The sequence below is a fragment of the Eptatretus burgeri genome, chromosome 5 (assembly GCF_056783735.1).
Source record: "Eptatretus burgeri isolate ZD-2024b chromosome 5, Ebu_testis_v1, whole genome shotgun sequence".
In the NCBI taxonomy this organism is placed as follows: Eukaryota; Metazoa; Chordata; class Myxini; order Myxiniformes; family Myxinidae; genus Eptatretus; species Eptatretus burgeri.
In genome coordinates this window covers 20627292-20653938 of record NC_140965.1, presented here as the reverse complement: position 1 = coordinate 20653938, position 26647 = coordinate 20627292, and the positions used below count along the sequence as shown (strand labels likewise).

The window sequence follows — 26647 nt, the reverse complement described above, 5'->3', positions numbered from 1 at the left end:
AAATTTTGACGGAAGAAGAAACTTTTCCAGTGTCTCTCTGAGAGTAAAGATAAATCACCTCCGACTTTTACAAAGAATGCAAGATGTTGTTGCACTTTGTTGAAACCATATCAAAACTTGTCACCGAAAAATAAAAATCCATGTCAGGAGTGGGATTCGAACCCACGCCTCCAGAGAGACTGCGACCTGAACGCAGCGCCTTAGACCGCTCGGCCATCCTGACTGGTCACTTCGTTGCTTGAATCCAACTTGGTGATTGCAAATCAATCCATTGGAGAAGAGGAAGTCTTTGATGTCGGAAGCAATGATGGATTCCATGACCTTGCTCATGATTGGAAGCAAGCTGATTGGTCTGCAGTTTCAGGGATCTGTTTTTGCACCTTTCTCTGCAGAGTGGTCATGTTCGCTGACTTCCGTGCAGATGGCAGATGACCTTGTGCAAACGAGAGGGTGAATGGAACAGAGGGTGAGGAAGAGCAGCAGAGCAGGTTTTTCGGACACTTGGGCTGAAGCCGTCTGGGACGAGGTTTGAGAGCAAACTCTCAACCTTGTCTTGACACATGAACACAGAGTCCAGGAGCACCTCGGTGCAACTGTTTTCAGGTGGCTACAGAATGGGTTGGGTTTGAGACACACCCTTTCGTGGTTGATCCCAAATTTCAAGTTTTGCATTGATCGGTCAACAGTTTGAGATAATATGATTTAAGTTTTTCCTGTGATCCAAAATCGTGGCCAAGCAAGGTCAAAATTCAAGAACTTTTGGGGACCTTCACACCTGATGATAATCTCTTTGTTGGTGGATGGGGGTGGGATGCCATAAACAAAGCTGAGTTCCACCACACCAAAAATCATTTTAGCCAAGTTCAGTCACAATCTCGTCAGCAGTTTCAGAGAAGTCTTTGAAAGTGTTCACGGACGGAAGGATGACACACCATCCCACAAGCTCACCTGAACTGTGTTCCAGGTGACCGAATGAAAATGGAGTCTGGGAGGTCGGTGGATCAAATCCTATCCGAGTCACACCAGACCTTCAAAAGGGTATGTGCTGCTGCCTTGCTTGACAATATTTTAATTTCTTGCGTGAGTTTGCCTGGTGTTGTCTTAATGGTGAGGGTGGTGGGCTTTGGATCCTCAGTTCCTGAGTTTGATTCCTGCTGAGCTGTTGAATTCATACCAGGTGGGCTTAACTTGGCCCGTCATCCTTCCGAGGTCGGCAAAATGAGTGCCAGCATGCAGGTATGTGAAGTCCAACATCGACGAGCTTGACCGTTTTCACCAAGAAAATAAGCATGCAGCAGCTTGGCAGGTCCTGAGAGAGATCACCAACAAGAAGGGTTCTCCAGCTATCAGTATCAAAGGTAACACCACAGAGGAACATCTGTACTGCTGGTTTAAACATTTTAGCAATCTGCAAGGTAATCCTGAGCAGAACACCAGTCCTGACGATCCATTCCTCAATCACAGAGTTGTTGACATTGTTTCCATCAACACCGGTCCGTTCTTTGTGGAGGACATCCAGAAATGCCTGAGAAAGCTCAAACAATCCAAGACTCCTGGCCTTGCCAACATTCCAGCTGTCGTCTGGAAGAGCCCACTTTTTCATCAAGAGCTGCCAGACTTTTACAACGAAAGCTCTGGAGGCAAAAAACCAGCGACCTTCTCCAAATTTGCCATCATTCCTCTGCCGAAAAAAGGCAACCTCTCTCTTCCATCTTATTTCAGAGGTATAACATTGTCACCTCTCGCCTCAAAAATCTGCAATTCTATGCTGCTTCAGGACCGGCTTGATGGCACAAATACTCGGCTTCTTATGAGAGTTCAGAACATCAGCTGGCGGGAACACAGAACAAAAGCAGAGACAGACGGAGACATATCACCCATTTTTTTCACTGTAGCTCGTCGCAGAACACGTTTTGCTGGTCACTCTTTCCGCGCCAAAGACCAAATAATATATGACATGATCTGCTTGAGATTGCCTTGTCCAACCAGCAGAAGAAGGCCACGGAACGACATCGACTACGCAGCAAGGGATATCCAGCATGACATGACGGACATGCAGACACTGATGATGGACAAAGACTCATGGCGCGGCATTGTGAACACGATCTCGGTTGCCTCCGCTGAGTCGTAGTCGTATGCTGGTATGCTGTGTCGGAGTGGCGACCCGTCCAGGATTGTGACCAACGGCGAAGGAGCCTGCTTCAGCAGCACCAACGCTCTGCACACAGGATGGTTCCAATCCCCTCCTCCTCATGTGAGTCCTGAAAACATGAGTGAGACCAGTCAGGATGGCTGAGCAGTCCAAGATGCTGTGTTGTGGTTGTATCCTTTTTGGAGTTGTGGGTTCAAATCCCACTTCTGACATGGATTTCTTGTGTTTTTTTTTGTTTGAGAATACTGATGTGGTTTTGATGTAGTTTCAACAATGTGTGAAATATCTTCCTTGCTTTGTTCAGGATTTTTCTTTTTCCAAAACATTTTGCAACCATTCATGCAACATCCCTTCATTGTGAGCCAATTTTGGGAGGTCGGGGGTTCAAAGGGCGGAGGAGCTCCTTGTGAGCCAATGGCCATCCATATCTGGTGCCCAACTGTGTCTGCGGACGTCCTCCTGCAGTTGCGTTACTTTTTATGAGGAGGTTGGTGGCAGGATTTGCACTCCGGCCACCGTAAAACCCTTCATTCCGCAAAACGCAAAAACGCAAAAAAATCTGAAAACCCACTCCGTGGGAGTACCTCCTGTGCAGCTTCCCTTCGCAGGGCAGCTCACCGGATGATGGGATTGGGGCAAAGCCTTCGGGACCCCCAATCTTTGATGATAGGAGGGAAACCACGGGGTAACATCCCTGGGTCAGATTGCGGGAGAGTGTGTCGGAGTGGTGCTGAGGTGTCGTCCACCAGACGGCGGTCTCCTTGGGTTAACCTGAGGCGGTCCCTTCGGGTGGGTGCTTGGAATGTCCTATCCCTAAGAGAGGATGATCACCTGTCTCTGTTATCATCTGAGCTCAAGCGTTTGGACATCCGGATTGCAGCTCTCTCTGAGGTTCGGAGACCGGATTGCGGCGAGATAATGGTGGGTGGTTACACCTACTATTGATCTGGTCGCTCTGATGGTTACCATACCCAAGGAGTTGCTGTAGCTGTGTCCAATAAGCTGACCCCAATGATAATTGAGGTAACACCGGTCAAAGAGCGAATTATGAGATGAAGGATTCCTCACTCCTTCGGTGTCATTTCCCTGGTCTCTGTGTGTGCTCCGACTGAGGCGAGTGATCTCACCGTGAAGGATGCATTCTACGCCACGTTCGAGTCTGTGGTGGATCAGTGCCCCAGACGAGATACACTTCTAGTCTTGGGGGATTTCAATGCATCGACTGGAACTGATAGGGATGGTTGTGAGGTTTGTGTTGGTCCCCATGGGTCAGGAACTATGAACCAGAATAGCACTAAGTTCCTTGACTTTGCAAGAAGTCATGGACTTCGGGTGGCTGGTTCATGGTTTCAGCGCCCACAAGCTCATCGCTGGACTTGGTATTCCAATGCTGGCGGTGTGGCAAAGGAGATTGACCATGACCTCATTGACGGTCGTTGGAGGATGATCCAGAACTGCAGGGTCTACCGGAGTGCTCAGTTCTCAATACTGACCACAGGCTTGTTGTAGCAACTCTAAAGCTGCACCTTAAATCCTGGAGAATGGTACCATCCCAGCCTAGGCTGGATGTTGGCAAGCTCAGGGATGAGAGAGTAGCTGAGGAGTTTGCGAACAGGCTGAGTGGACACTTGGGGGGTCTGGGTGCTTTGGGGGGTCCTGAAGAGTTGTGGAGTGCCTTCAAGACCACCGTCCTTGATGTTGCCGGTGGATGTCTTGGAGCTCACCGCAGGGCAAAGAAGAATTTTGTCTCTCAAGGGACACTGGATACCATTGGCCAGAGTCGCAGGGCCAGGCTGAATGGCAGAGCTGAGCTGTTCAGGGAGCTGAGGTGTAAAACTGTACGTGCACTGAGGGTGGACAAGGAGGCCTATGTGCGAGGAATCTGTGAGGGGGTAGAGGATCACCTGTGGACAGGTGATTCTCATCCTGCTTACAGGGGAATTCGCGCATTGCGTTCATCCAAGCCCATCCCTCGGAGCACTGCAGTTCGAGCAGAGAGTGGTTGGCTCTTGACAGAGGATTCTGAAGTGAAGGCCCGCTGGACCAGCTACTTTGAGCAGTTGTACCAGGCTGATCCCCCAGGTCTCGAGTTGGACGTCAAGGGTGTTACAATCCCTGTTGCTGACCCTCGAATCAACTGTGGTCCACCATCGCTTGTGGAAACACGGGCTGCGGTGAACCAGTTGAAATGGGGCAAAGCTCCGGGATCTGTGGCATCCATGCTGAACTTCTCAAGGCTGGTGGAAATGCTGCACTCGCGTCGTTGCATGCAGTTTTGTGCTCTGCCTGGAACACAGGCATCATCCCAACTGACTGGAAGAGGGGCCTTGTTGTCCCTCTCTGGAAAGGGAAGGGTGATCGCCAAGACTGCAACAACTACCGAGGGGTGACGCTGCTCTCAGTGCCGGGCAAGGTCTTTGCTCGGATAATTCTTGATAGGGTTCGCCACCATCTGCTTGAGCACCAGCGTCCAGAGCAGTCAGGCTTTACACCAAAGAGGTCTACGATTGACCGTATCCTTGCCCTTCGTGTCCTCACTGAACGCAGACGAGAGTTTCGGCAGGGGCTGCTTGCAGCCTATGTTGATCTCTGTAAAGCGTTCGATTCAGTGAATCGGGATGTCCTCTGGAGGATTCTTGGTCTTCGTGGGGTGCCACCAAAACTGATCGATCTGATGTCTGAACTCTACTCTGGTACTGAGAGTGCTGTGAAGTGTGGTGGTACCATCTCTGACTTATTTCCAGTTGTTGCTGGAGTTCGTCAGGGGTGTGGACTGGCCCCCACAATTTTCAGCACTTGTATGGACTGGATTTTAGGGAGGATGTCAGAGAGATCAAGCTTCGGTGCATCGTTTGGGAATGTCAAGATCTCGGACCTTGATTTTGCAGATGATGCAGTCATCTTTGCGGAGACTTTAGACATCCTCTTTGGGGTCCTCGAGGTGCTGAATGAGGAGTCGGAGCCGCTGGGATTACGGGTTTCTTGGGTCAAAACTAAGATCCAGGCTTTCGGTGACATCTTGGAGGCTGCTGTCCGGTCTGTGTCTGTATGTGGTGAGGAAGTTGAGGTCGTGGAGAGATTCACTTACCTTGGCAGTGATATTCATGTCTCTGCTGGCTGCGAGTCAGAGGTCAATAGACGTCTGGGTCGGGCCTGGGAAGTCATGGATTCACTCGATCATGTCGTGTGGTGCTGCCGGTACCTGTGCGGGAGGACGAAAGTCCGAGTCTTCAGGTCCTTGTTACTTCCAGTCTTGCTCTATGGATGCGAGACTTGGACTCTGACCAAGAATCTGAGATGGAGACTTAATTCCTTTGGTACCAGGTCTCTTCGGAGAATCCTTGGCTATCGCTGGTCGGATTTTGTGTCCAACGATCGGTTGCTGAGAGAGACTCAGATGAGATTTGTTACCTGCATAGTCCCTGAGTATCAGTTGCGGCTGTATGGACATGTGGCTCGTTTTCCTGACGCTGATCCTGCTCACCACATTCTCTCAGCGAGGGAGTCTCATGAGTGGAGGAGGCCAATGGGTCGACCACGTGCCTCGTGGTTGCAGCAGGTTGACCATCATCTCAAGGAGATGGGGATGGGCCTGGCATCTGCCTGGGGGATGGCCAGACGGAGGCCCCTGGAGTACCGGCGGAAAGTGGACGCAGCGACACGCTGTTCTGGCACATGCTCCCATACCTGACCTGACCTGGGGGTTCAAACCCCTCCGAGAAATCACAAAGGCTTTTGGAATGGTATATGCTGTACTTTGCTTGAAGTTCAGTGTTTAAAAAGGATAGAGCCTGAATCAAAAACCACAGGTTGGGATCCATGGAAAAGGAGAGATTCCTCCTTAGGAAATGCCACACTGAGTCTGGTGAGAAAGCCGTTGCCATTGTTGTGTCGTCGCTGGAACCCAGAGTCCCCTGAGAAGTGACGACACTTCTCCCAAACTCAATGACAGTCTCATCCAACAGTCTTGTCTTGTGTCGCTTCTGTTCGTCTGTGCATCCACGTGTGTGTGTGTGTGTGTGTGTGTGTGTGTGTGTGTGTGTGTGTGTGTGTGTGTGTGTGTGTGTGTGTGTGTGTGTGTGTGTGTGTGTGTGTGTGTGTTTATATGTGTGTGTGTGCGTGTATGTGTGTTTATATGTGCATGTGCATGTGTGCATGTGTGCGTGTGTGTGTGTGTGTGTGTGTGTGTGTGTGTGTGTGTGTGTGTGTGTGTGTGTGTGTGTGTGTGTGTGTGTGTGTGTGTGTGTGTGTGTGTGTGTGTGTGTGTGTATGTGTGTGTGTCTGTGTGCGTGTGTGTCTGTGTGTACCAGGGCCACAACGAGGGTTGGATTATGTAAAACAAGTTGGCTCACAAATGAAAGGATGGGATGCAATTGATTGCAAAAATTTTGGAGGAAGAAGAAACTTTTACAGTGTCTCTCTGAGACTGAGAGCCGAACGCAGTGCCTTAGACCACGCAGCCATTCTGACTGGTCTCTTTGCAGTTTGAGTCCAACTTGGGGATTGGAATTCAATCCATTGGAGAAGAGGAAGGATTTGATGTCGGAAGCAATGATGATTCCATGACCTTGTTCATGATTGGAAGGAAGCTGATTGGTCTGTAGTTTCGGGATCTGTTGATGTACCTTCTTTTGCAGAGTGGTCATGTTTGCTGACTTCCTGGCAGATGACCTTGTGCAAACAAGAGGGTGAATAGAATAGACAGAGGGTGAGGAAGAGCAGCAGAGCAGGGTTTTGAGAGTTCAGAATGTCAGCTGGAGGGAACACAGAACAAAAGCAGAGACATGCGGAGACATATCACTCATTTCCTCCACTGCAGCTCATCGCAGAACACGTTTTGCTGGTCACTGTTTCTGCACCAAAGACCAAATAATATCTGACATGATCTGCTTGAGATTGCCTTGCCCAACCAGCGGAAAAGGCCACTGAACTCCATCGACTGTGCAGCAAGGGATATCCAGCATGACATGATGGACATGCACACACTGATGATGGACAAAGACTCATGGCGCGGCATTGTGAACTCAGATGCGTCCGCCGAGTGGTACTCGTATGCTGGTACACTGTGTCGGAGTGGCGACCCGTCGAGGATTGTGACCAATCGCCATGGAGACTGCTTTCACAGCATGAACGCTCTCCACAGAGGATGGTCCCAATCCCCTCCTCCTTGTGTGAGTCCTGAGAACATCAGTGAGTCCAGTCAGGATGGCTGAGCAGTCCAACATGCTGTGTTGCAGTTGTATTATTTTTGGAGGTGTGGGTTCAAATCCCACTTCTGAAATGGATTTCCTGTTTTGTTTCTGTCACAATACTGTTTCGATGTGGTTTCAACAATGTGTCAAATATCTTGCTTACTTTTTAAAAGATTCTTCTTCTTCCAAAATGTTGTTGTGGTCACGGGTACCGAGACACCAGCTTGTCACTCATGGGGATTCGTCCCCGTTTGTCCTCGCGAAAGCTGGACATGGGGCCACCGCTCGCAATTCACGTTGCGGTAAGGTGCGTTGCTTTCGAACCAGGAACACCACCCAGTCAACCACGAGTTCCAGTGTCCACCATCTCATTATGTCATTTTACTGGAGGTCACGTGGTTACCTGATCGGGGAACGCATCCTTGCCAAAGCTCCGATGTTATCTCGATTAGATTTTAATTATGGCGGCCGAGCGTTTTAACCACTGGTGCGTGCCGACGATTTTTGGTCAAATCTGTGGAAATTGCCTCCCAGTCTATCTCGGTTCGGATAATGCTAGACCAATGGAAGGAAACGACAAACACGGACAGGTTGGAAATCGACAAAGGATTTATTAATAGTAAAATTAATAAATCGAGAGAAGTTTTATTTTCTGAGGTAAATAAAGAATGAATTTCAAAGCAAAATCAATCAAAATGCCAGGAAAGAGACAAAGAGCAGATGCTTGTCGTGGGCGGGGGTTGACTTTCAGCTAAACACAGACATGGGAACCTAACAGATCATTCAGGGGAGGGAAAGAATCGGCTCGCTCACCAGAAAGTCGTCCGTGAAGTGAAAACGTCCTGAAATGTGTGCGTGCGTGTCACGTCCATCGCCAGCACCCAGTCTTGCCGTGCACCCTCTCGCGAACAGCCTTGAAAGCCAGTCGACATCTGGAGGGCACCGGGATCGTCCGTCGCGGGTTTAGACCCTGGCGTTGTTGGTGACCGACCCGTGCCTCACTTGTTGGCGGCGCTGTTCACACCTACACGCACACCACACGCTCGTTTGCCCAAGCACTGGGAAGGACGAATTGTTTCGTTGTTGGCGCTGGTCAGACACCCACAAGTGCACCACATGCTCGCTTCAAAAGCTTACTTCTCATTCTCTTCTCCCTCCCTGGCTTTCTTTCGCCTCCACTTTTCTCCTCTTTCGCTTTTTTCCTCAGAAACTACCTCTCGTTCGTTTTATATCTCCGGGCCGTCTTCGCGGGTTCAGTCCACCCCAAGCTCACCCCGCCCCACTTGCGCACGGTTACCATGACGACCCGTGCGCTCTCAAAAAAGGCGGGCGTCGGAGCTCGCGGAAGATTGTTGCTGAGGAATAATGGGGGCTGGCTTCAGAGCTCGTGAAAGAAATGTGTGAAAACTTGTCTGTCGTAAAGAGACACGGACAAATGTGTCCAAGAGCAGCGTCCTAAAGGTTTTGTCGGTTATAAAAAAACAACAACTTCCGATATTTCGTCACGTGCCTTGATTAAGCCAATAGCGAGACCCGTCATAATGTATTTACGTATTTACGATATATCGTGTATTTCCGAAATAAATAATGTATTTCCGAAATTACAATACCATAAATGGAATAATCTTTAAATATTAACGTGAACTTTTCGAAACTTTACAGCAAATTTCCGAATATATTTAAAAGTTCATGATAGATGCTCTTAAAAGGCACCGTCAATGTGAGGATGTGTACATGTGCTTAGTATTGAACGAGATCCGGATCTTTTATACACAAGAGTCGAGTTTTGTCTGAAGAAGAAGAAGAAGAAGAAGAAGAAGAAGAAGAAGAAGAAGAAGAAGAAGAAGAAGAAGAAAAAAAACAACGAGAGAGGGGATCGATCCCCAACTGCATCACATTAAGATCTCATGATGCATGGGGATGGGGCTAATCTGAACATGCATTTCAGGAAATAACTGTCTGAGGACCTGGATGTTTGATGCAATTCATCCAGACCGGATTCTCAAATCCGTAACAATATTTTTGCAATCATTCATGCACGATCCCTCCATTGTGAGCCAATTCTGGGAGGTCGGTGGTTCAAACCCCTCCGAGTCATGACAAAGACTTTAAAAATGCTATGTGCTGCTTCCTTGCTTGAAGTTCAGCTTCGAAAAAGGACAGAGCCTGGATAAACAACCACAGGTTGGCATCCATGGTAAAGAAGACATTCCTCCTTGGGAAATGCTTCACTGAGTGTGGTGAGAAAGTCGGTGCAATTGTTGTGTCGTCGCTGGAACCCAGAGTGCCCTGAGAAGTGACGACACTTCTCCCAAACTCAGTGTCAGTCACGTCCAACAGTCTTGTCTTGTGTCGCTTCTGCTCGTCTGTGCATCCACGTGTGTGTGTGTGTGTGTGTGTGTGTGTGTGTGTGTGTGTGTGTGTGTGTGTGTGTGTGTGTGTGTGTGTGTGTGTGTGTGTGTGTGTGTGTGTGTGTGTGTGTGTGTGTGTGTGTGTGTGTGTGTGTGTGTGTGTGTGTGTCCCAGGTACATGATGAGGCTTGAATCATGGAGAACAAATTGGCTCACAAACGAAAGGATCGGATGCAATCGATTGCAAAAAAATTTGGAGGAAGAAGAAACTTTCACAGTGTCTCTCTGGAAGTGGAGACACAAATCAACACCGACTTTTACAAAGCACGTGAGATGTTGTTGCACCTTGTTGAAACCACATCAAAAGTGTTGTCACCTCGGAAAAAAAAACAAAAAAAAATTCCTTGTCAGAAGTGGGATTCGAACCCACGCCTCCAGAGAGACTGCGACCTTAACGCAGCGCCTTAGACCGCTCGGCCATCCTGACTAGGCTTGTCGTTTTTGTAAGTATTGCATCCTTATGATAACCTCTAATATTATCTCTCATATTATCCATACTACTGACATCAGTCGATGAAGAGTCCGTATTTTCGGGTATTTGGTGACGTCAAGGCGATTTTCCAAGTCGTTTGACATTTGTCATGAGAATGCATGGGAAAAGTCACTTCACAAATCGGTCTCCATATGATTACTCCGACAAGTTCAAGGAATATTTTTCACCACACCCAAGCTCCACACAAAGTCCACCTTTAATTGACGTTTCACAACTGTTTGTGCTTCACAATACGGTTTATACACCGTTTGGCTTTTCACCCAAACAAGGAATAGGGAACGAGTGTTCATCGCGTCAAGGCTCGTGTCGATCTGACACACTGAGGAGGAGCGCGGCCAGGTCGGTCGATCGACGGGATCACCCGTACGTTGATTGAAGTAATCACGCTAACCGCCGTGGGAAACACTGATAAGTTGACGTTTCGGAAGTTAACCTATTATTGGAGCCACACACACAGAGTGAGACGACATCGTCTCCAAGTGGAACGTACACTCTCACGGTTGTGTGTTTGCGCTCAGTCTCCTCAAGGTTCGATTCCCGTAACAATGTGACCGCATTAAAGTGCTGTCCCATATCGCTTGTCCTCGCTTTGGTGTGAAACGACCACAAGTCACGTGATTGATGACGAAACGCCGATTGTTTTGTCATAATGGGCGATCACGAGTTGCTGTAATTTCCTCACAGCTTTGTTTACGAGAAACGGACAGATCGGAATGAGCTTTGTTTACCGATTACAGGCACAAAACGATTCAACGAATTCGTGATTAAAAAAGCACGTTCCGTGTTGCCAAGTCGCGTCTTTCATCCGATTGGACGATTCACCGAAGTTGAACGTGTTTGGAAGGTGAGTTTTTTTGGCGCGCTGGTTACGATGTAAACTTGGTCAACATTCCAAAGTGTGAGATCAGGACGCTCATTGTTTCTGTGTTCATGTCGCACCGAACTGGAAAATACCTGCGGAACACTGTGGGATAACATTGGATAACGAGAACGGGACGAGGTAGAGAGCATACACCTCCACCAGGTTGAACGGGTTACGTTTTTGCGTCGATAGGCCCGATCCAGATCCGGATCTTCACCAAAATCGAATCGATTCGTCCTTGTCGCGCACCCAACCTGTTCTCCAAGTTTCGTCCAAATCCGTCCATAACCTTTTGAGATATCTTGTTCACAGACAAACAAACAGACATACGGGGGTGAAAAACTATCACCACACTGGGTGGTGTCATGGTTCGAGCACCCACTCTGAGTTTGGGAGGTTGGTGGTTCGAACCCGATCCCGGTCCAGTCATACTAAACACTTTTAAAATGGTGTGCACTGCTTCCTTGCATCACACTCAGCATTTAAAAAACGACAGAGCACGGACAAACAACCATAGGTTGGTAACAATAGTGCAAGCTTTGATGGGCCTAATGGCCTCTTGCGTTGAAGTTCCAGGAAGGGAACTTATATAGTCATTTTATTTATATTACAAGCAGGGACCCATGGAAATTCCACATTATGTGACATGTGACCTCAAGTCCTCAACTCACTCCCCCTCCCTCCCAATCCCAAGTCCTCACCCTCCCCAACCCCAAGTCCTCACCCTCCCCAACCCCAAGTCCTCACCCTCTCCATCCCTCCCAACCCCAAGTCCTCAACCTCCACCTTCAAACCCCAAGTCCTCAACCTCTTCCTCCCAACCCTAACCTCAAGTCCTCACCCTCCCCCTACCAGCCCTAAGGCACCAATCCCCTCCCCACTTCAAGATTTTAAACTCCCTCCTCACCCGTCATGCTCACCTTCTTCTTCTTCTTCTTCTTCTTCTTCTTCTTATTCTTATTCTTATTCTTATTCTTCTTCTTATTCTTATTCTTATTCTTATTCTTATTCTTATTCTTCTTCCTCCCGTTAGGGGTCGCCACCCATCATGCTCACCTGTCCAACTTAATCCCACGAGATATGCGATAGAAGATTTGTGACCATGAGCAAGTGATTTTACAATTAAGGGAAAACTTGTAGGGAGGGCATGGGGATTGTGAACATGACATCTCCAAGACGTCTTTGGCTTCTCATAGCAGTAAGCACCAACAGGGCGGCCATCAGATTTTTTTTTTATGAAAGAAGAAATCATGGGTGGAGTCTGGCGAACTGCCTAACCAATGGAATGTTACACACACACACACACACACACACACACACACACACACACACACACACACACACACACACACACACACACACACACGAACAAGAGTATTATTATTATTAAGAGGAGCGTATTCTTTTTAAGATATATGGTATAATGATGTAGACAGCGCAGGTACCCATGGAAATTCCATGTAATGTAAAATGTGATTTCAACAATGTTCTGCAAAGAACAGTTAAATATATCATGGGAATTAAATATTGTTTCACAATGTGCTCCTCAGGAATGTTTCATAAAATCAACCCCTCCTCTACCCCAACATAAGTCTTCAACTCACTCCTACACCCCTGCAATCCCAAGTCCTCAACCCATCCTATCACCCAACTCCAAGTCCTCAACCTGCCCTCCCACCCAACCCCAGGTCCTCAACCTGCCCTCTCACCCAACCCCAAGTCCTCAACCCGCCTTCTCACCCAACCCAAAGTCCACAACCTGCCCTCCCACCCAACCCCAGGTCCTCAACCCACCCTCTCACCCAACCCCAAGTCCACAACCTGCCCTCCCACCCAACCCCAGGTCCTCAACCCGCCCTCTCACCCAACCCCAAGTCCTCGACCCGCCCTCTCACCCAACCCCAAGTCCACAACCTGCCCTCCCACCCAACCCCAGGTCCTCAACCCGCCCTCTCACCCAACCCCAAGTCCTCGACCTGCCCTCCCACCCAACCCCAGGTTCTCAACCCGCCCTCTCACCCAACCCCAAGTCCTCAACACGCCCTCTCACCCAACCCCAAGTCAACTCGCTGAAGCCGTGGAAGGCATGTTCCTCATCCAGTGGATAACATTGCAGTCCAATTTTTACCCATCCACATTACTACCATTTTCATGGTATAAGTGAGCACTGATGTATGTTGTCAATGCTTATTCGTTGAAAACAAACAAACCCCAAGTCCTCAACCTTTCCTCTCACCTAACCCATCCCCCAACCCCCCTCCCGACTCTCTCCTCCTCTTCCCCCCTTTCTTCTCGTTCTTAACAATGTTCCTATTCCCGTTTGTTAAAAAGCATGGTTTAAACTAGAACAGCACTCAATAGAGCACATACCTCTGCCAGACTCAACAGTTTACGTTATGTATCCCACTGATCGGCCGTATCTGGATTTGCACCTGAACTAAAATCTAATTGGCTTGTTCTTGTCACTTAAACAACTCATCCACGAAGTTTTACCATAACTCGTCCACAATTTTTTGAAATACCATGCTATATATCGTTTTTGGCCCCATCGTAGCACTGGGTTACATGCTACCAGCGGCAGTATCAATAGTGAAGAATTTCTTGAAATATTTTTTTAATTCTCATATCCGGATTCAGATCTTCACCAAAATTGAATCGATTCATCCTTGTCACACACCCAACCTGTCCACCAAGTTTCGTTCGAATCCATCTATCATGTTCTGAGGTATCATACTTACAGACAAACTGACAGACAGATGTGAAAACGTAACTCCGTCCATCTCCGGTGGTGGAGGTAAAAAGGTGCAAAAACAGATCCCCTTAACTACAGACCTATCAGCTTCCTTCCAATCATCAAGGTCATGGAATCCATCATCGCAGTTCATATGAAATCATTCCTTTTCTCCAACAACCTCATCAGATCATCAATTCAGATTCAGATCTGGTCACTCAACCTTGAACATGCTACTTCTACTCACCCAACAATGGATGGAGGCCCTCAATATAAGACATGAGATCAAGGTCATCTCTCTGGACATATCTCAAGCTTTTGATACAGTCTGGCATCCAACCTGTTCTCCAAACTCTGCCGATGACATCCAAGGCCAACTCCACTCTTGGATCACTGACTTCCTCCACTCTCACAGCCAAAGTGTGTCTCTCAACGGAATCCTTTTATCTCCTTTCCCTGACCAGGCTGAAGTGTGCCAAAGCAGTGTTCTAGGCCCAGTTATATTCCTGATCTTCGTAAATAATCTCTCTGACTGGAAAATCGCCTTCATCTATTTGCTGATGACTCCACCCTCTGCCGTGACATCCCTCATATTTTGACAGACAGACAGACAGGTAGCAGCCTCTTCTCTCTCCTCAGATATTGACAAAATTTCAAACTGGTCAAACACTTGCAATATGTCTTTTAATCCTGAAAAATCCCACACACTCACTCACTCTCTCTTTCTGAAAGGACTATCTGGCAACGCCCCCTCCCCATCCACTTTCTTTGCAATTTTCTTGAGTACTTTTAGTCATTCAAACTCCTGGGTCTCACAATCAGCCATGATCTTTCTTGGTCAAACCACATTTCTAAGTGAGCTTCCAAAGACGGCCGCCAAGTGGGCAACCTCCGTCGTCCTTCCTTGGCACACCTGAACTCCTATCCACCACAAAGCTTTCATCTGCAGCCTGATGGAGCACTTCTCTCCCTTCTCGGCTGGCTCCCCTGCCTCTCATCTTGCTCAACATGAGGCCATGGAAACCAAGGACTTCAAGATTATTGGAATTTCCCGCGACAAAGCTGAGTCGATCGCAGAAGCACTTTCCCATTGCAGACAGGTCAGTGGTCTGTTTGTTTTCTCCCACCTCATGCCTGTTCTTGCACCCTGTGCTTTTTCCATGTTTTGTTCCCCCTCAGGATTCTGTAGGGCGCACATGGTTCACCATCTACCCTCTCCTGCTGAAACTCCCCAAAATCCAGGATCACTGCTCACCTCCATTCATTCGTTCTTCTTTTTTCCCACCTGTGGAACCAACGATCACATTTTCTTCAATGTCATTTTCCTTCCAAAAATGAAAATTCCAAAAAAAAAACAGCTGTTCACCATCATCTCAGATCAACCCTCAACTAAAACCATGATCTTTTCTACCCCCATTAGCCCCTCATGCCTGGTGTTGGCTGACTGGTTAGGGTGGTGGGCTTGGGATCCTAGGATCCTGAGTTCAAATCCTACTTGGCTGTTGGATTAATACCAGGTGGGGTTGACTCTGCCTGTCATTCTTCCGAGGTCAGCAAAATGAATGCCGGCATGCTAGTATACTGTCGGAGTGGCGACCTGTCCAGGATTGTGCCCAATAGCCAAGGAGACTGCTTTGGCAGCACCCACGCTCTGCACAGAGTATGGTCCCAATGGATGGATGGATTAGTCCCTCGACCTGTGGTGTAGCGTGGTGTAGTGTGGTGTAGCGGGCCTGCGGGGGCAGGGCATGATGTGGAGGAGTGGTCGGCGTGATCACGTGCGTGCAAGGGATATAGGAGTGCGCGCCGCCTGAGGCGTTGTAGTGGTTGCTGTAGTCGCTGTGGCTTGCAGAGTGCATTGAGTACGTAATAAAGGGGAGTTACGGGCAACGTACACTCACGCTCCCGCTCATGCAACAAAGCCGGGTTGGACTGTTTCCCCCGCTCGTGTCTGCCTTCGAAGCACCACTATCACGACACTACAGACCCACACCCCAAGCTCACCTCCTTTCAAATATCCAGTTTTTCCTTCCTGAAATTTGCATCTATATCCATGCTGACCACCCTGTACACCCTTCCCTTTCCTTCCACTTCCTCATTTGTCCATGTCTCCCTCTATTTTGTCCCTTGGCCCTGCTGTTTGTGTTTCGCCATTCTCTTTCTGCTGTTCCTTTTGTTCTGTTGCGTCCTGATCCATTCACTGTTCTAGTTCTTCCTCAATTTTGTATAGAAAAATGTAAAAAAATTCACAATCTCATGAGATTGCATCATCTCGTGATTCTTCAATAAAAAAACAGGCAAGCTAAGGGCGTGCGTGCACGTGCATGTCAGTCGTGGCTCATGAAAGTGAATAAAATTTTTGCTGTGATTTTATTTCCCATTTCAGGTTTCAATATGGATCTTCCTGCCATGTCCCTGCTCTTGTTCCTCTGCCTTCCTTCTGCTCTCAGCAGCATGGAGTTTTGCGGTAAGAAGTTTTCAGGAAAGATCTACCATTGGTCTTTATTACCTACGGAAGGGTCAGGGGAGATGGTTTGGGTCTGTAAGTCATGAATTGATACCAAGACTGAACAGTTTTTATCTTAGGAAAGGTATTTGGGTGTTCTCTTTGAAGGCAAAGGTCTTTCCGGTAGTGTGCGTGCGTGCGTGCGTGCGTGCGTGCGTGCGTGCGTGCGTGCGTGTTATCTCTTGTGAAGAAAGGCAATTGCAGCTTCACAGTTGCTCGGTTTGGTAAAATGTTCCATATTTATTCCTTCTGAGTCTTGTTGGAACCTGAGCATATCACAGTTCTCACAAAGTCTATAGATCACAAATAGACAGCTCAGGTATTGTACATCATCGTACTATTGTATTTATAATTTGAGTTGTATGTTTGACTTGTATGCACTCCTAAGCCACCAGACAGAATGAGTTGAAAACTGGTGTTTGTGCTCGTGGTGTCCAAGTGAATGTTTAGATGGTTAAAAAAAATAATAGTTCCAGGGTTCATGGTGGGGGGAGGACCCCAATTCTCTCTGTGTAAATATGTATCGTATAGCGCCGCTCTCAATGGGACGGAGCAGTACAAGTCAGGCTACAATACTGCAATTCTCAGGGAATAAACCCATCCATAATTCTGGATGGAAGTGGTGTTTTCATGTGAACACATCAGGAGCGACTTCCACAGGTTGTGGGTATTGGAACCGCCCTCAGATACGAGAGTTAGCTGCATGAGCAGTCCGGGACAATCTGGCGGTGATTGTTGAGGGTGAAGTGGGTTAACTGGTGCAATGGTTCTCCTTACAAAATACCGAATGATGCAAATATCACCTGGCGAGTCCGAGACACCATAACACCTTACCCATACTGTCTTGTAGGCTATGATCGGAGCAAGACAAGGAGAAGGAAAACTCTGATGTAACACCAATAGGCTTATTACTATTTTGTATGCAGCATGTGGTTGCTGGTTGCATCATTGCTGGGAGTGCGGCTGTGCTGCTGATGCAGTGCCTCCTGTTTGTAGTAAGCTGGCACTCCATTTTCTGACCTCAGAACGATAACTGGCTGAGTCAACCCACCTGGTGTTGTGAAAACCGCACTGCAGGAGCTTAAACTCAAGACCCTAATATCTTAAGCTAGCCACCTTAACCGTTAAGCCAACACCAGGCTTACCAATAGGCTGGAGAAGCTAATCAGGCTCCCAATGCCAATTCTCCAAGTAGCTGATGACTACAAATTATATTCATCAAATTCAGTGGCGATGCACCGCAGTTACAGCTAGTTGAAAGCATGATACAGTTCACCACGCTAAGTGGATATCAGAAGAAGACGAAGACAAAGAAGATAATTCTGGGGGGAATTAAGCAGTCCGTAAGGACGGGATCTTTTCTATTTTTTTTTAAATAAATATATAAGAACGGATTGCATAAAACCTGATTTATTTATTTGTTCACTTACTTATTTTCATGCTGTTTGTTATTCAGTCCTTTCATGGAAAATAAATTTCAGAAAACCTTTGAAAAATTAATGCAAATGTTCTCATCGAGGCACTGACCTTAGAGGGGGGTGTGGAGTTTAGGGGGAGAGGGTGGGGGAGATTCAGAGGGTACAACCTCGTTATACAGATCAGGGACATGGTTGTGAACCAAAATCCATAACGGGTTCACTCTTCCACTCATGATTTCCTGTTTTGAGGCTCATTGTTTCTTGAGCACCATCTAGTCACTGAGACAGTTGTAATACAATAATTATTCAAAGAGAACAAAGTGTTTAACCCATATATTTGGAAATTTGTGTTGTTTGCATCGACCTGTCTGGCATTCCCATCTGAGGCAATGGCTCATAATGCTGGAATCCAGATCCAAATTCCATATACTCTACATATTTATCCATTTTCTACTAATTGCTGCCCTTGTAATTCATGTAGAATGACACTGACATCTCCTAATGTCTTTGTCTTGCAAGTGAATTGTACACAAGTTCATCAATATGGCTTAGATTACTATTAGAAACAAACTGCTTTAAATCCAAATGTAATGGTTGAACCGTTCCAGGCCCTGTTCCGGAGAGTGTGGAGGCGGTCCATGACCTACAAAAACAGCTGGCACAAGGTGTTCATGATGAGATGTCTCTCTGCAGCCTCGAAGAAAATCCACACACGGCATCTGCCCCCCATGTTTCACCGTCGCTGCTTCTTGCAATGCGTCTTGCCTCGCGGCACAACAAACAAACGGAGAAGTCTGCATTGCACATGATCACGGCTGAACTTGCCCGTAACTGGAAAAAGGATGAGTAAGGAAGGAGTTGAGGGATAAGAGAGGATAAATGGTTCATTTGTTTTTGAACATTTTCACAAGTAGTAAATGAAGTTTAAAAAAAAAAAAAAATTCCACACATGTAGTTGGGCTGCCAGAGTAATACAGGTCTTGGTAGTTATACCTGCTTATGACGTTGGTAACTGCCAAAGTCACAGGTGACAGGTTGCTGTTGAGATGCCGTTGGGTCTTTGCTATCCACCATCAAATGCTTATTGGAGCGGACACCTTACTTAAAACCTGTCCGAAGCATGGAGCACTCATTGATGCAATCACCTGTTTATGATTCACCCGGGTGATGGTTTACATTTGGGTTAGAATCGTACCAACACCAGACCTCTCAAAGGCGACTGTGTGACCTCTGTGCCACCCTGCCAGCCCTAAAAACAACCTTCTATCAGAAAATGACTATCTCCTATCTTCTTCAAAATGTCTACCCCCAATCTCCCTTACTACTCCTCACCCCAACCTCTTCCCTCCTAGATTTTGCCACTCGACAACGACTGGTGCGCTTGGAGCCACGGTATTGGCAATGCTTTCTTCCTGTGAAGATCCTCACAAGCTGCAGCTCAAAGACTCTCAGCTTCCAAGCCGCAAGTTCAACCTGTTGAGTTCTCTGCGTAAAAAACTTCAGAAAGAGAGGCACAATATTGGTGGGTTAAACCAGATCTTAATTGTGATATTTCAAGTTTGAAACAAGACTGCAAATCACCATTGTATGTACAAGTTGTAACTGACTGCTTGTCACTGACTGATGTGATGAGCGTTTCCTGTTCCTTATTTCTGCCCTGAACTTCATTTTGCAGAATGTAATGGTTATCCCATCAGCCATCCCTTTTCACTTGCCCTGGGTGTCCTGGGCCTCTGCATTGGTGGTCGGATGGCCCCATCGGAAGACCATCACCTGTATCTACCGGACCCTTTGCTTGTTTCACACCTGGTTTCCTATGCAAACACCAATGCTCATAGCACTGACGTTGGTATGACTTGTGCCAATGGAAGTTATGTGGACAAAGATGTCACAAGCGAGAAGCATAAAGGTTGATGAAAGATGGAGAAATGAGAATTGACAACTCGGAGTTTGATTTTTTTTTGTTTGTTCCCCCCACCCACCCTTTCTTTGCAGACACTTTAGCAATGACCTACCTCTCTCTCACTTGCCTTGATCTGCCACCATGGAAGCAGCATTACACATGTCTCCATCAGCACCGCCGTCAACACCATCATCTTAAGCCATGTGACTTGTTGAAGTGCTTGCAGGCCTCATGTCACATGCACAGGTCTATGGTCTGCACACAGCTCGGTTGTGTGCGCTCTGCCTGTGAAAACTCAAAAGCTGGTGGTGAGACTGAGGGGAGTGTCCATAGTTTACATCATGCAATTGACCATGAATAGTTCTGAAAGTTTAAGATTCAAGATGGAAAACTAAAGTTGCTCTGTTCGAACATTGAAGTAGTTCCTTCCTTTCTTTGCAGTTGTGTGAATTTTTCTCTGATCTTCTCAGTTGCAAACACCTGTGGTCATTAAATGAGAGTTGTTAGCTATAGTTGCTGTTATAGGTGAGAGACATGATTGGCATTGAAATATATTTTTCTGATCCATTCCAAATTAGGTGATCCAAGCATGAATCTGGCAAACAGCTCTTGCCAGTTGCCAGATGCATTCAGGGCTGTCTGCAACCTCCGTTCAGACCTCTCTTCACGTTGCTCTGTCCATATTCCTCACCCTGCCTTTTGCACCATTGAGGACACTGGGGGTTCTGGAAGCTATGCACAAGCAGGATGGGGACTCAGTGATGCACGGAGGATATTGTTGCAGACAATTTTGAAAGCAAAAGGAAAGAATAATGAGCTGGGCAATATATACAGCACCCCTTTTGCAATACAGGTGGGTCTTTTTTAACAGTGATCGAAAGCTCATGGATGAGCTTGTAGTTAAATTATGGCAAAGAAATTATGAGACATCCTTTTACTTTTGCATGAATTACATACACATGCATAAATCAATCCCGTCTATGAGATATGAACTTGGGTTCCTGTCATCCCATTATCACAAGTGACATGTCCAAATGGGAATGCTAAACAAGCAAACCCATTTTCATCGTTGATCATGTTGTTATAGTTTGTTAGCACAGCAATGAACTTATCATTGGAATGAATTTCAACTTTTCAGGCATTACTAGCTGACCAGGAGTTCACGTCCGAACTAGGAAATGGTCAGGTGGATTGTGCAGAAGCAGCTCAGGAGGTGACTAATGCATGGACCCGTGGAGAGTTGAGCCAGCTTGGGGCTAAGGCTCAGGCTCTGGTGGCTTTGGAGAAGAAAACTTACCTGGATAGTGCCTCTGTTGATTGTCTCTACAATGATAATGGTATGGACAATTGTCATTACTGAATTGGGATACGAAATGGTGTGGAATTGTGTGAGCATGAAAATGTACAAGTTAATGACTTCTCTGAAAGAGAGAGAAAAGTGAAACAGGAAGCAAGATAAGGAAGAAATGCGATTGATAGTTGAAATGTGAACAAGTATAACACTGTTGCTGTTGGTGTAGTTTTTAACCTCAGCTGCTCAGATGAGAATGGAGGGCCCGACAACAAGGGCGGAGATGACAGTGAAGAAGTGAATGTGCAGCTTATCGTACAGGCATTCCAGAGGCGGAATGTATACAAGACACAAGTTCCTGTTGGTTCCTCTCTGCTGGAACTCCTCCATCTTGCTGCCAAAGATCAACCTCAAAAGTTTGAGTAAGGATTTGGATGAGATATAGTCTCTGATTTACATATTGTGTAACCAGATAAGTTAGATGATGAGGTGGGGATGGGAGGAGGTTCAGGTTGCTGTTGTGGGTAAAGGTTGTTGTTGTAGGGATAATAAATAAATAAGAGTTCCTTCAGAAATAAGTTCAATGCAGGAGGCCATTAGGCCCATCAAAACCTGCACTAGTATTGCCAAAGTATGGTTGTTTGTCTGTGCCCTATCCTTTTTAAATGCCAATCATCAAGCAAGGAAGCAGCACGTACCATGTTTAAAGTTTCTGATATGAATCAGTCAGGATTCATTCACCATCGAGCTCCCAGATTCAGAGCAGACACTCCAATGAAATGGAAGACCAAGAAAGAACCTGAAGAAGTAAAGAGCAAAGATGGAGTCATCAGGAGGAATCTGGATAGGATTCGGGTTTTAGTCGCTACTCCCCTACCCTCAAACCCATCCAGGCGCAGCCAAGTGAGCCTTACAGAAAATTTTCTGCAAGAATTCACTTCTCCTGAGAGATAGATAATGAAAGAGAGGAATAGAGAGGAAAAGAGATAAAAGAGAAGAAAAACAAGAATTAGAATGAATAAAGAGAATTGTGAATAAAATATAATGTAATAAAAATTAAAGATAAAATATAATAAAAAAAATAAAGAGAATTGTGAATAAAATAAAATAAAATAAGAAAAAAAATGTGAAGGGAACAAAGAACAAAGATGTCAGGAATAGCCAGGACAGATAGATTTCAGCAGTTACTCCCCAGGCTCAAACACAGCAAGATAAACAAGCTACTACTACACCACCGAGTCTGGATGTTATATGTATGAATATTGTTGCGGATCCGGGGTGGCGGGATTCTCACCCGACTCTTGGGGCCACCCTCACCACCGCCGTCTCCGGGGTTTATAACGCCGGCTGGCTCGGCACAGACCTCGGGTCACGCGTCTTCAATCGTGATACCAACGTAATCCTGGACCTTACCAGTTGGGGAAATAGACCCCGGTTACAGACTGGTTTTTTCAGATGCCGAACGTTTTCTGCCAGTCTGTTACCATTTTGGTTTTATATGCCAATCGAACGGATCATTCTTCGATGCGACACAAATTAATCCATAGCGGCAACTTCATACGAATCAACCAGATTTATTGGGGAACATCAGGGAACACAACACAAGCAAAATATTCACGACAATGTTTTAATTAATCTATAACCCGTTCTTAACTAGGGAACTACGGATTACGGGTTTCGAGGGGGTCCCTACCGAGATATACCTTAAACAACATGCAGACAAGACAGACGGACAGCAAGCAGACAAGGCAGAGTACTTTGTGATGTTTCATGGACGAGAGGAAAGTGTCAAAAGCACGAATGTCGCTCGTAACAAGCCGATGTCCACGGATTCGAGCCCCAAGCTCGAACACGCCGCACGGAGAAATGGAGGCGTCGTACTCTTGCTCCTGGCAGCACCCGCGCACATAGCCTCAGCGCGTTCAAACCCCGCGAGGTCGACTGCACCAGACCGTCAGATCGACGATGGGTTTCAGCTTATTTCTCTCAAGGTCCAGCATACAAGTCCAGGCCTGGCATGTTCACCAGACAAGGCCAAATCGGGGTGCCGGGCTCCGGCAGGCTGGATTCATGGGATTCCAAAACGTCGTCGAGCCGTGAGGTGAGTCGGGACAGTCAGAGGCTCCGTCGTTAGATGCAGGTTGAACCTGTCGATCACCTCCTCTCGAAGCCGACTCCAGACTCACACAGCAGCCAGGTCCTCTCAGTTCTTTTCCACCTTTTCCTTTCCTTCTCGCCTCGAAGCCTGAGCATGCCTCGAAACGGACTGCAGTTTTTGTACTTTTTCCCAAAACTGAACTACTCCCAGAGGTCTCCGTTCGCTACCCACCGGCTCCTCCCCTTTACAAAGCCGACAAACTCCTCCCCTTAGTTTCACTTCCTCTTTTTGGCCACTCCCTCTCAGCCGACTGGGCGGGGCCTCGTCTGGAGAAGGGAAGGAAGAAGAAGAAGCCCCATGGAACACCACCACTGCACAACAAAATAACAGCCTGTGACACCTCCCGACACACATGTAACGTCCATTTTACCGAACAGCCTAGCTAAACATGCATTTAATGGGGGATCTGGGCTAATCCTATATTTAGTAGCCTACTAAGGGCCATTTCCGTAACAATATCGTTCATCAAAAAGATGTTATTCTCTCTCTTTCTATTTGCACCTCTTTATTTGGTTCTGATGGCGTATTCAGAGCTGCAGGGTTCTATATATGAAAAGCACTCACATGAACCTGCAAGGGCAACCTTACAGGATTTTTAGCTTATCTGGAATTTACATTCCAGATAAGGTATTGTCATCATGCACCATCCGTCCCTCCGTCCTTCTGTCTCCTTTTTTGACTTCTCTGGCCAAATCGCTGGGCCGATCCAGGTGAAATTTTGCAACATTCCTCTCCTGACTGGTAACAGGAATTGCAAAGCTTGTTCCGGTCACATGACTTTAAGTATGTCAAAATGGCCCACTTAGTAAATTTCTTCAAAAATCTTCTCCAGACCCACCAGTCTGAATGCTACCAAATTTGGGTTACAACATTAGGCCAGGGCAGAGATGTTAAATTCCGAAGGTCATGCGGATCACTTGACAAGAAGTACCGGTATGTCTAAATGGCCGACTTCATCAACTTTTGGGAAAATCGCATTAATTCCTTTCAAAATCTTCTTCTCCAGACCCACCTGTCAGTATGCTACCAAATTTGGGTTACATCATTAGGACAGGGTCGTGATGTTAAATTGTGGAGGTCATGCCAATCACATGACCGGAAATGTATCAAAATAGCGGACTTCTTAATATATTTGGAAAATCATGTAAATTCCTTCAAAAATCTTCCTCACCAGACCCACCAGTCAGAATTCTACCAAATTTGGATTACAGCATTAGGCCTGGGCTCAGAGAAGCGACTGGTCCAGTGGTCCTACATTTTTTATACATAGTTGAGGCTCTTGGAAGAATGAGTACACTGAACGGATCAGGGTGTAACAGACAAAAACAGGATGCAAAACATGCATGGACAGTGAAGGAAACTCAAAGGGGGAAAAACTGGAAAATTAAGAGGGATTTGAGTGGGGGTAACGTGGGTCGAAAATATCATGGTTTTGGATTGGGGAACATTTGAGATGTTGGTGAACAGCTATCTTGAAAACCTGGAGGGAAGAATGAGATTGAAGAGGATATGGAAGCTGATTCCACAGGTGGGGAAAAATAGGAACAAATAAGTGGAGGTGAGCAGTGATCCTGGAAAAAGATAGTTTTAGAGGGTTGTTGGAATGTGTGAGCCCCAAAGAAACCTAGGGTGTGGGGGATGGAAGGGGGGGGGACGACAGAGCACAGACAGAGCAGGGTGTGCAAGGCCAGAGAGGAATCAGTAGAAGACAGGAAAACACCAACCTGTCTGTGGTAAGAGAGTGAAAGACCCAAAGACTCAGCTTCATCGCGGGAGATACCAATGATCTTAAAAGCCTTGGCTTCCACAGCATGAAGCTGAGCTAAGTATGAGGTGGGAGCACCAGCCCAGTGTGGAGAGCAGTACCCCATCAGGATGTGGATGAAAGCTTGTATGTGGTCAGGAGCTCAAGTGTGTGAAGGAAGGACTTTTCACGATGAGCAATGCCCAGTCGGCGACTGGCTTTTCAGGCCAGCTTGTAAATGTGGTTTTCTCAAGAAAGATCGTGGCAGATAATGAGACCCAGAAGCTTGAGTGACTGAACTTCTTCAAGAGGATTGTTGAGAAAGTAGTTGGGAGGATTTTCCATACAGTCCTTTCAGAGAGACAGAGTGAGGGTGTGAGATTTGTCAGAATTGAAAGAGATGTTCCAAGTGTTTGACCAGCTTGTGATTTTATCCAGGTCTACAGACACTGAAGAGGTTGCTGCTTGCCAATCTGAGGGATGAAAGATGGTATGGCAGAGGGTGGAGTCATCAGCAGAGATAAAGAGGATTTTCCAGAGATAAATGAGATTATAAATGAAGATTAGGAATAAAATGTAGCCCAGAACACTGCCTTGGGTTACTCCAGCCTTGACAGTGAGAGGAGATGAAAGGGTTCCGTTGAGAGCTACTCGTTGTCTATGAGAGTGGAGGAAGTCAGTAATCCAAGAGTGAAATTGGCCTTGGATTCCATAGGCCGATAGTTTGGAGAGCAAGGCAGGATGCTAGACTGTATCAAAAGCTCGACTGTATCAATGTCCAGGCAGATGACCCTCATCTCATGTCTGATATTGAGGGCCTCCACCATTGTTGGGAGAGGAGAAGGAGAAGCAGCATGTCCAAGGTAGAGTGACCAGGTCTGATTCGGAATCGATGATCTGAGATGAGGCTGTTGGAGAAAAGGAATGATTTTATGTCATCTGCGATGATGGGTTCCATGACCTTGCTGATAAAACCAATTGGGCTGTAAGTGAACTAATTGGGCTGTAGTTAAGGGATCTGGTTTTACACATTTTTAATGTAATGCTGTGATGTTGGCTAATTTCCAATTTCCCAGGTGGATAAAGGAGACCATTCCTGAAGTGTAAATAAGTAAATAAATAAACAAATAATCATAATTGATTTTAAAAAACTGTGATTATGAGAAGCATGAATATAGAAGCAGGTCACACTTTATGACACCAAAATATGCAGTTTTGCAAATCAACGAATATCCGCAAATTGCGAATCTGTGAATATTGGGGTCTGACAATACTCTTCTTCTTCTTCTTTCGGCTGCTCCCGTTAGGGGTCGCCACAGCGGATCATCCGTATGATCCGCATTGTGATTTTGGCACATGTTTTACGCCGGATGCCCTTCCTGACGCAACCCTGGTCGCCTCTTACGACACAGGGATATGGTACACCTATTTTAACCGGGGTATACACCGGCCCAGTACACTGGTACTCATTTCGCCGACCTCAGAAGGATGACAGGCTGAGTCAACCCCCTGGTGTATTAATTCAGTGGCCCAACGGGGCTTGAACTCAATACCTTTTGGATCCCAAGCCGCTGCCCTAACCACTGCGCCAACACCAGGCTTGGGGTCTGACAATACTATAGTTTTCAAATTAGGAGCTTGGAGCGATTTTATGCATTATATGATGCAATTTTCCACGATCTACTCTTACGGACTAATTAAAGTACAGTGTATAATCGAAATATGATTTTGATTTTGAGGATCGGATCATGTGGACTAAATAAGTGTCAAAATCTGGAGTGAAATT

General features: G+C 46.7%; 2 protein-coding genes and 2 non-coding genes across 6 annotated transcripts in view; 1 reads left to right on the top strand and 3 right to left on the bottom strand.

Annotated features, from left to right (window-relative positions):
- Nucleotides 1-9006, bottom strand: part of LOC147025997 (uncharacterized) — a 175543-nt gene extending 166537 nt beyond the window's left edge. The window contains exons 1-2 of the mRNA XM_085883564.1: nt 8482-9006; nt 8158-8368 (exon numbers count right to left, since the gene is read on the bottom strand). The gene's annotated coding sequence lies outside the window, so the exon portion shown is untranslated. The remainder of the gene's footprint in view (nt 1-8157; nt 8369-8481) is intronic.
- Nucleotides 142-223, bottom strand: TRNAL-CAG (transfer RNA leucine (anticodon CAG)). Its single transcript has one exon. It is a non-coding gene; the product is annotated as a tRNA-Leu (tRNA).
- Nucleotides 9007-10100: 1094 nt separating the features above from the next.
- TRNAL-AAG (transfer RNA leucine (anticodon AAG)) lies at nt 10101-10182 on the bottom strand. The gene has a single exon. It is a non-coding gene; the product is annotated as a tRNA-Leu (tRNA).
- Nucleotides 10183-10428: 246 nt separating this feature from the next.
- LOC147025995 (cobalamin binding intrinsic factor-like) overlaps nt 10429-26647 on the top strand; it is a 38631-nt gene continuing 22412 nt past the window's right edge. Inside the window, exons 1-9 of one of the 3 annotated variants that reach the window (XM_085880972.1) lie at nt 10429-10587; nt 16228-16308; nt 18374-18611; nt 19118-19287; nt 19441-19614; nt 19761-19976; nt 20247-20521; nt 20807-21005; nt 21189-21381. In XM_085880972.1, the coding sequence (XP_085737098.1) occupies nt 16236-16308; nt 18374-18611; nt 19118-19287; nt 19441-19614; nt 19761-19976; nt 20247-20521; nt 20807-21005; nt 21189-21381 (1538 nt within the window). In that variant the 5' untranslated portion in view covers nt 10429-10587; nt 16228-16235. Of the gene's footprint in view, nt 10612-10805; nt 11093-16227; nt 16309-18373; nt 18612-19117; nt 19288-19440; nt 19615-19760; nt 19977-20246; nt 20522-20806; nt 21006-21188; nt 21382-26647 lie in introns of those variants that run through there. The other 2 variants (XM_085880973.1, XM_085880971.1) reach the window with 2 other exon arrangements.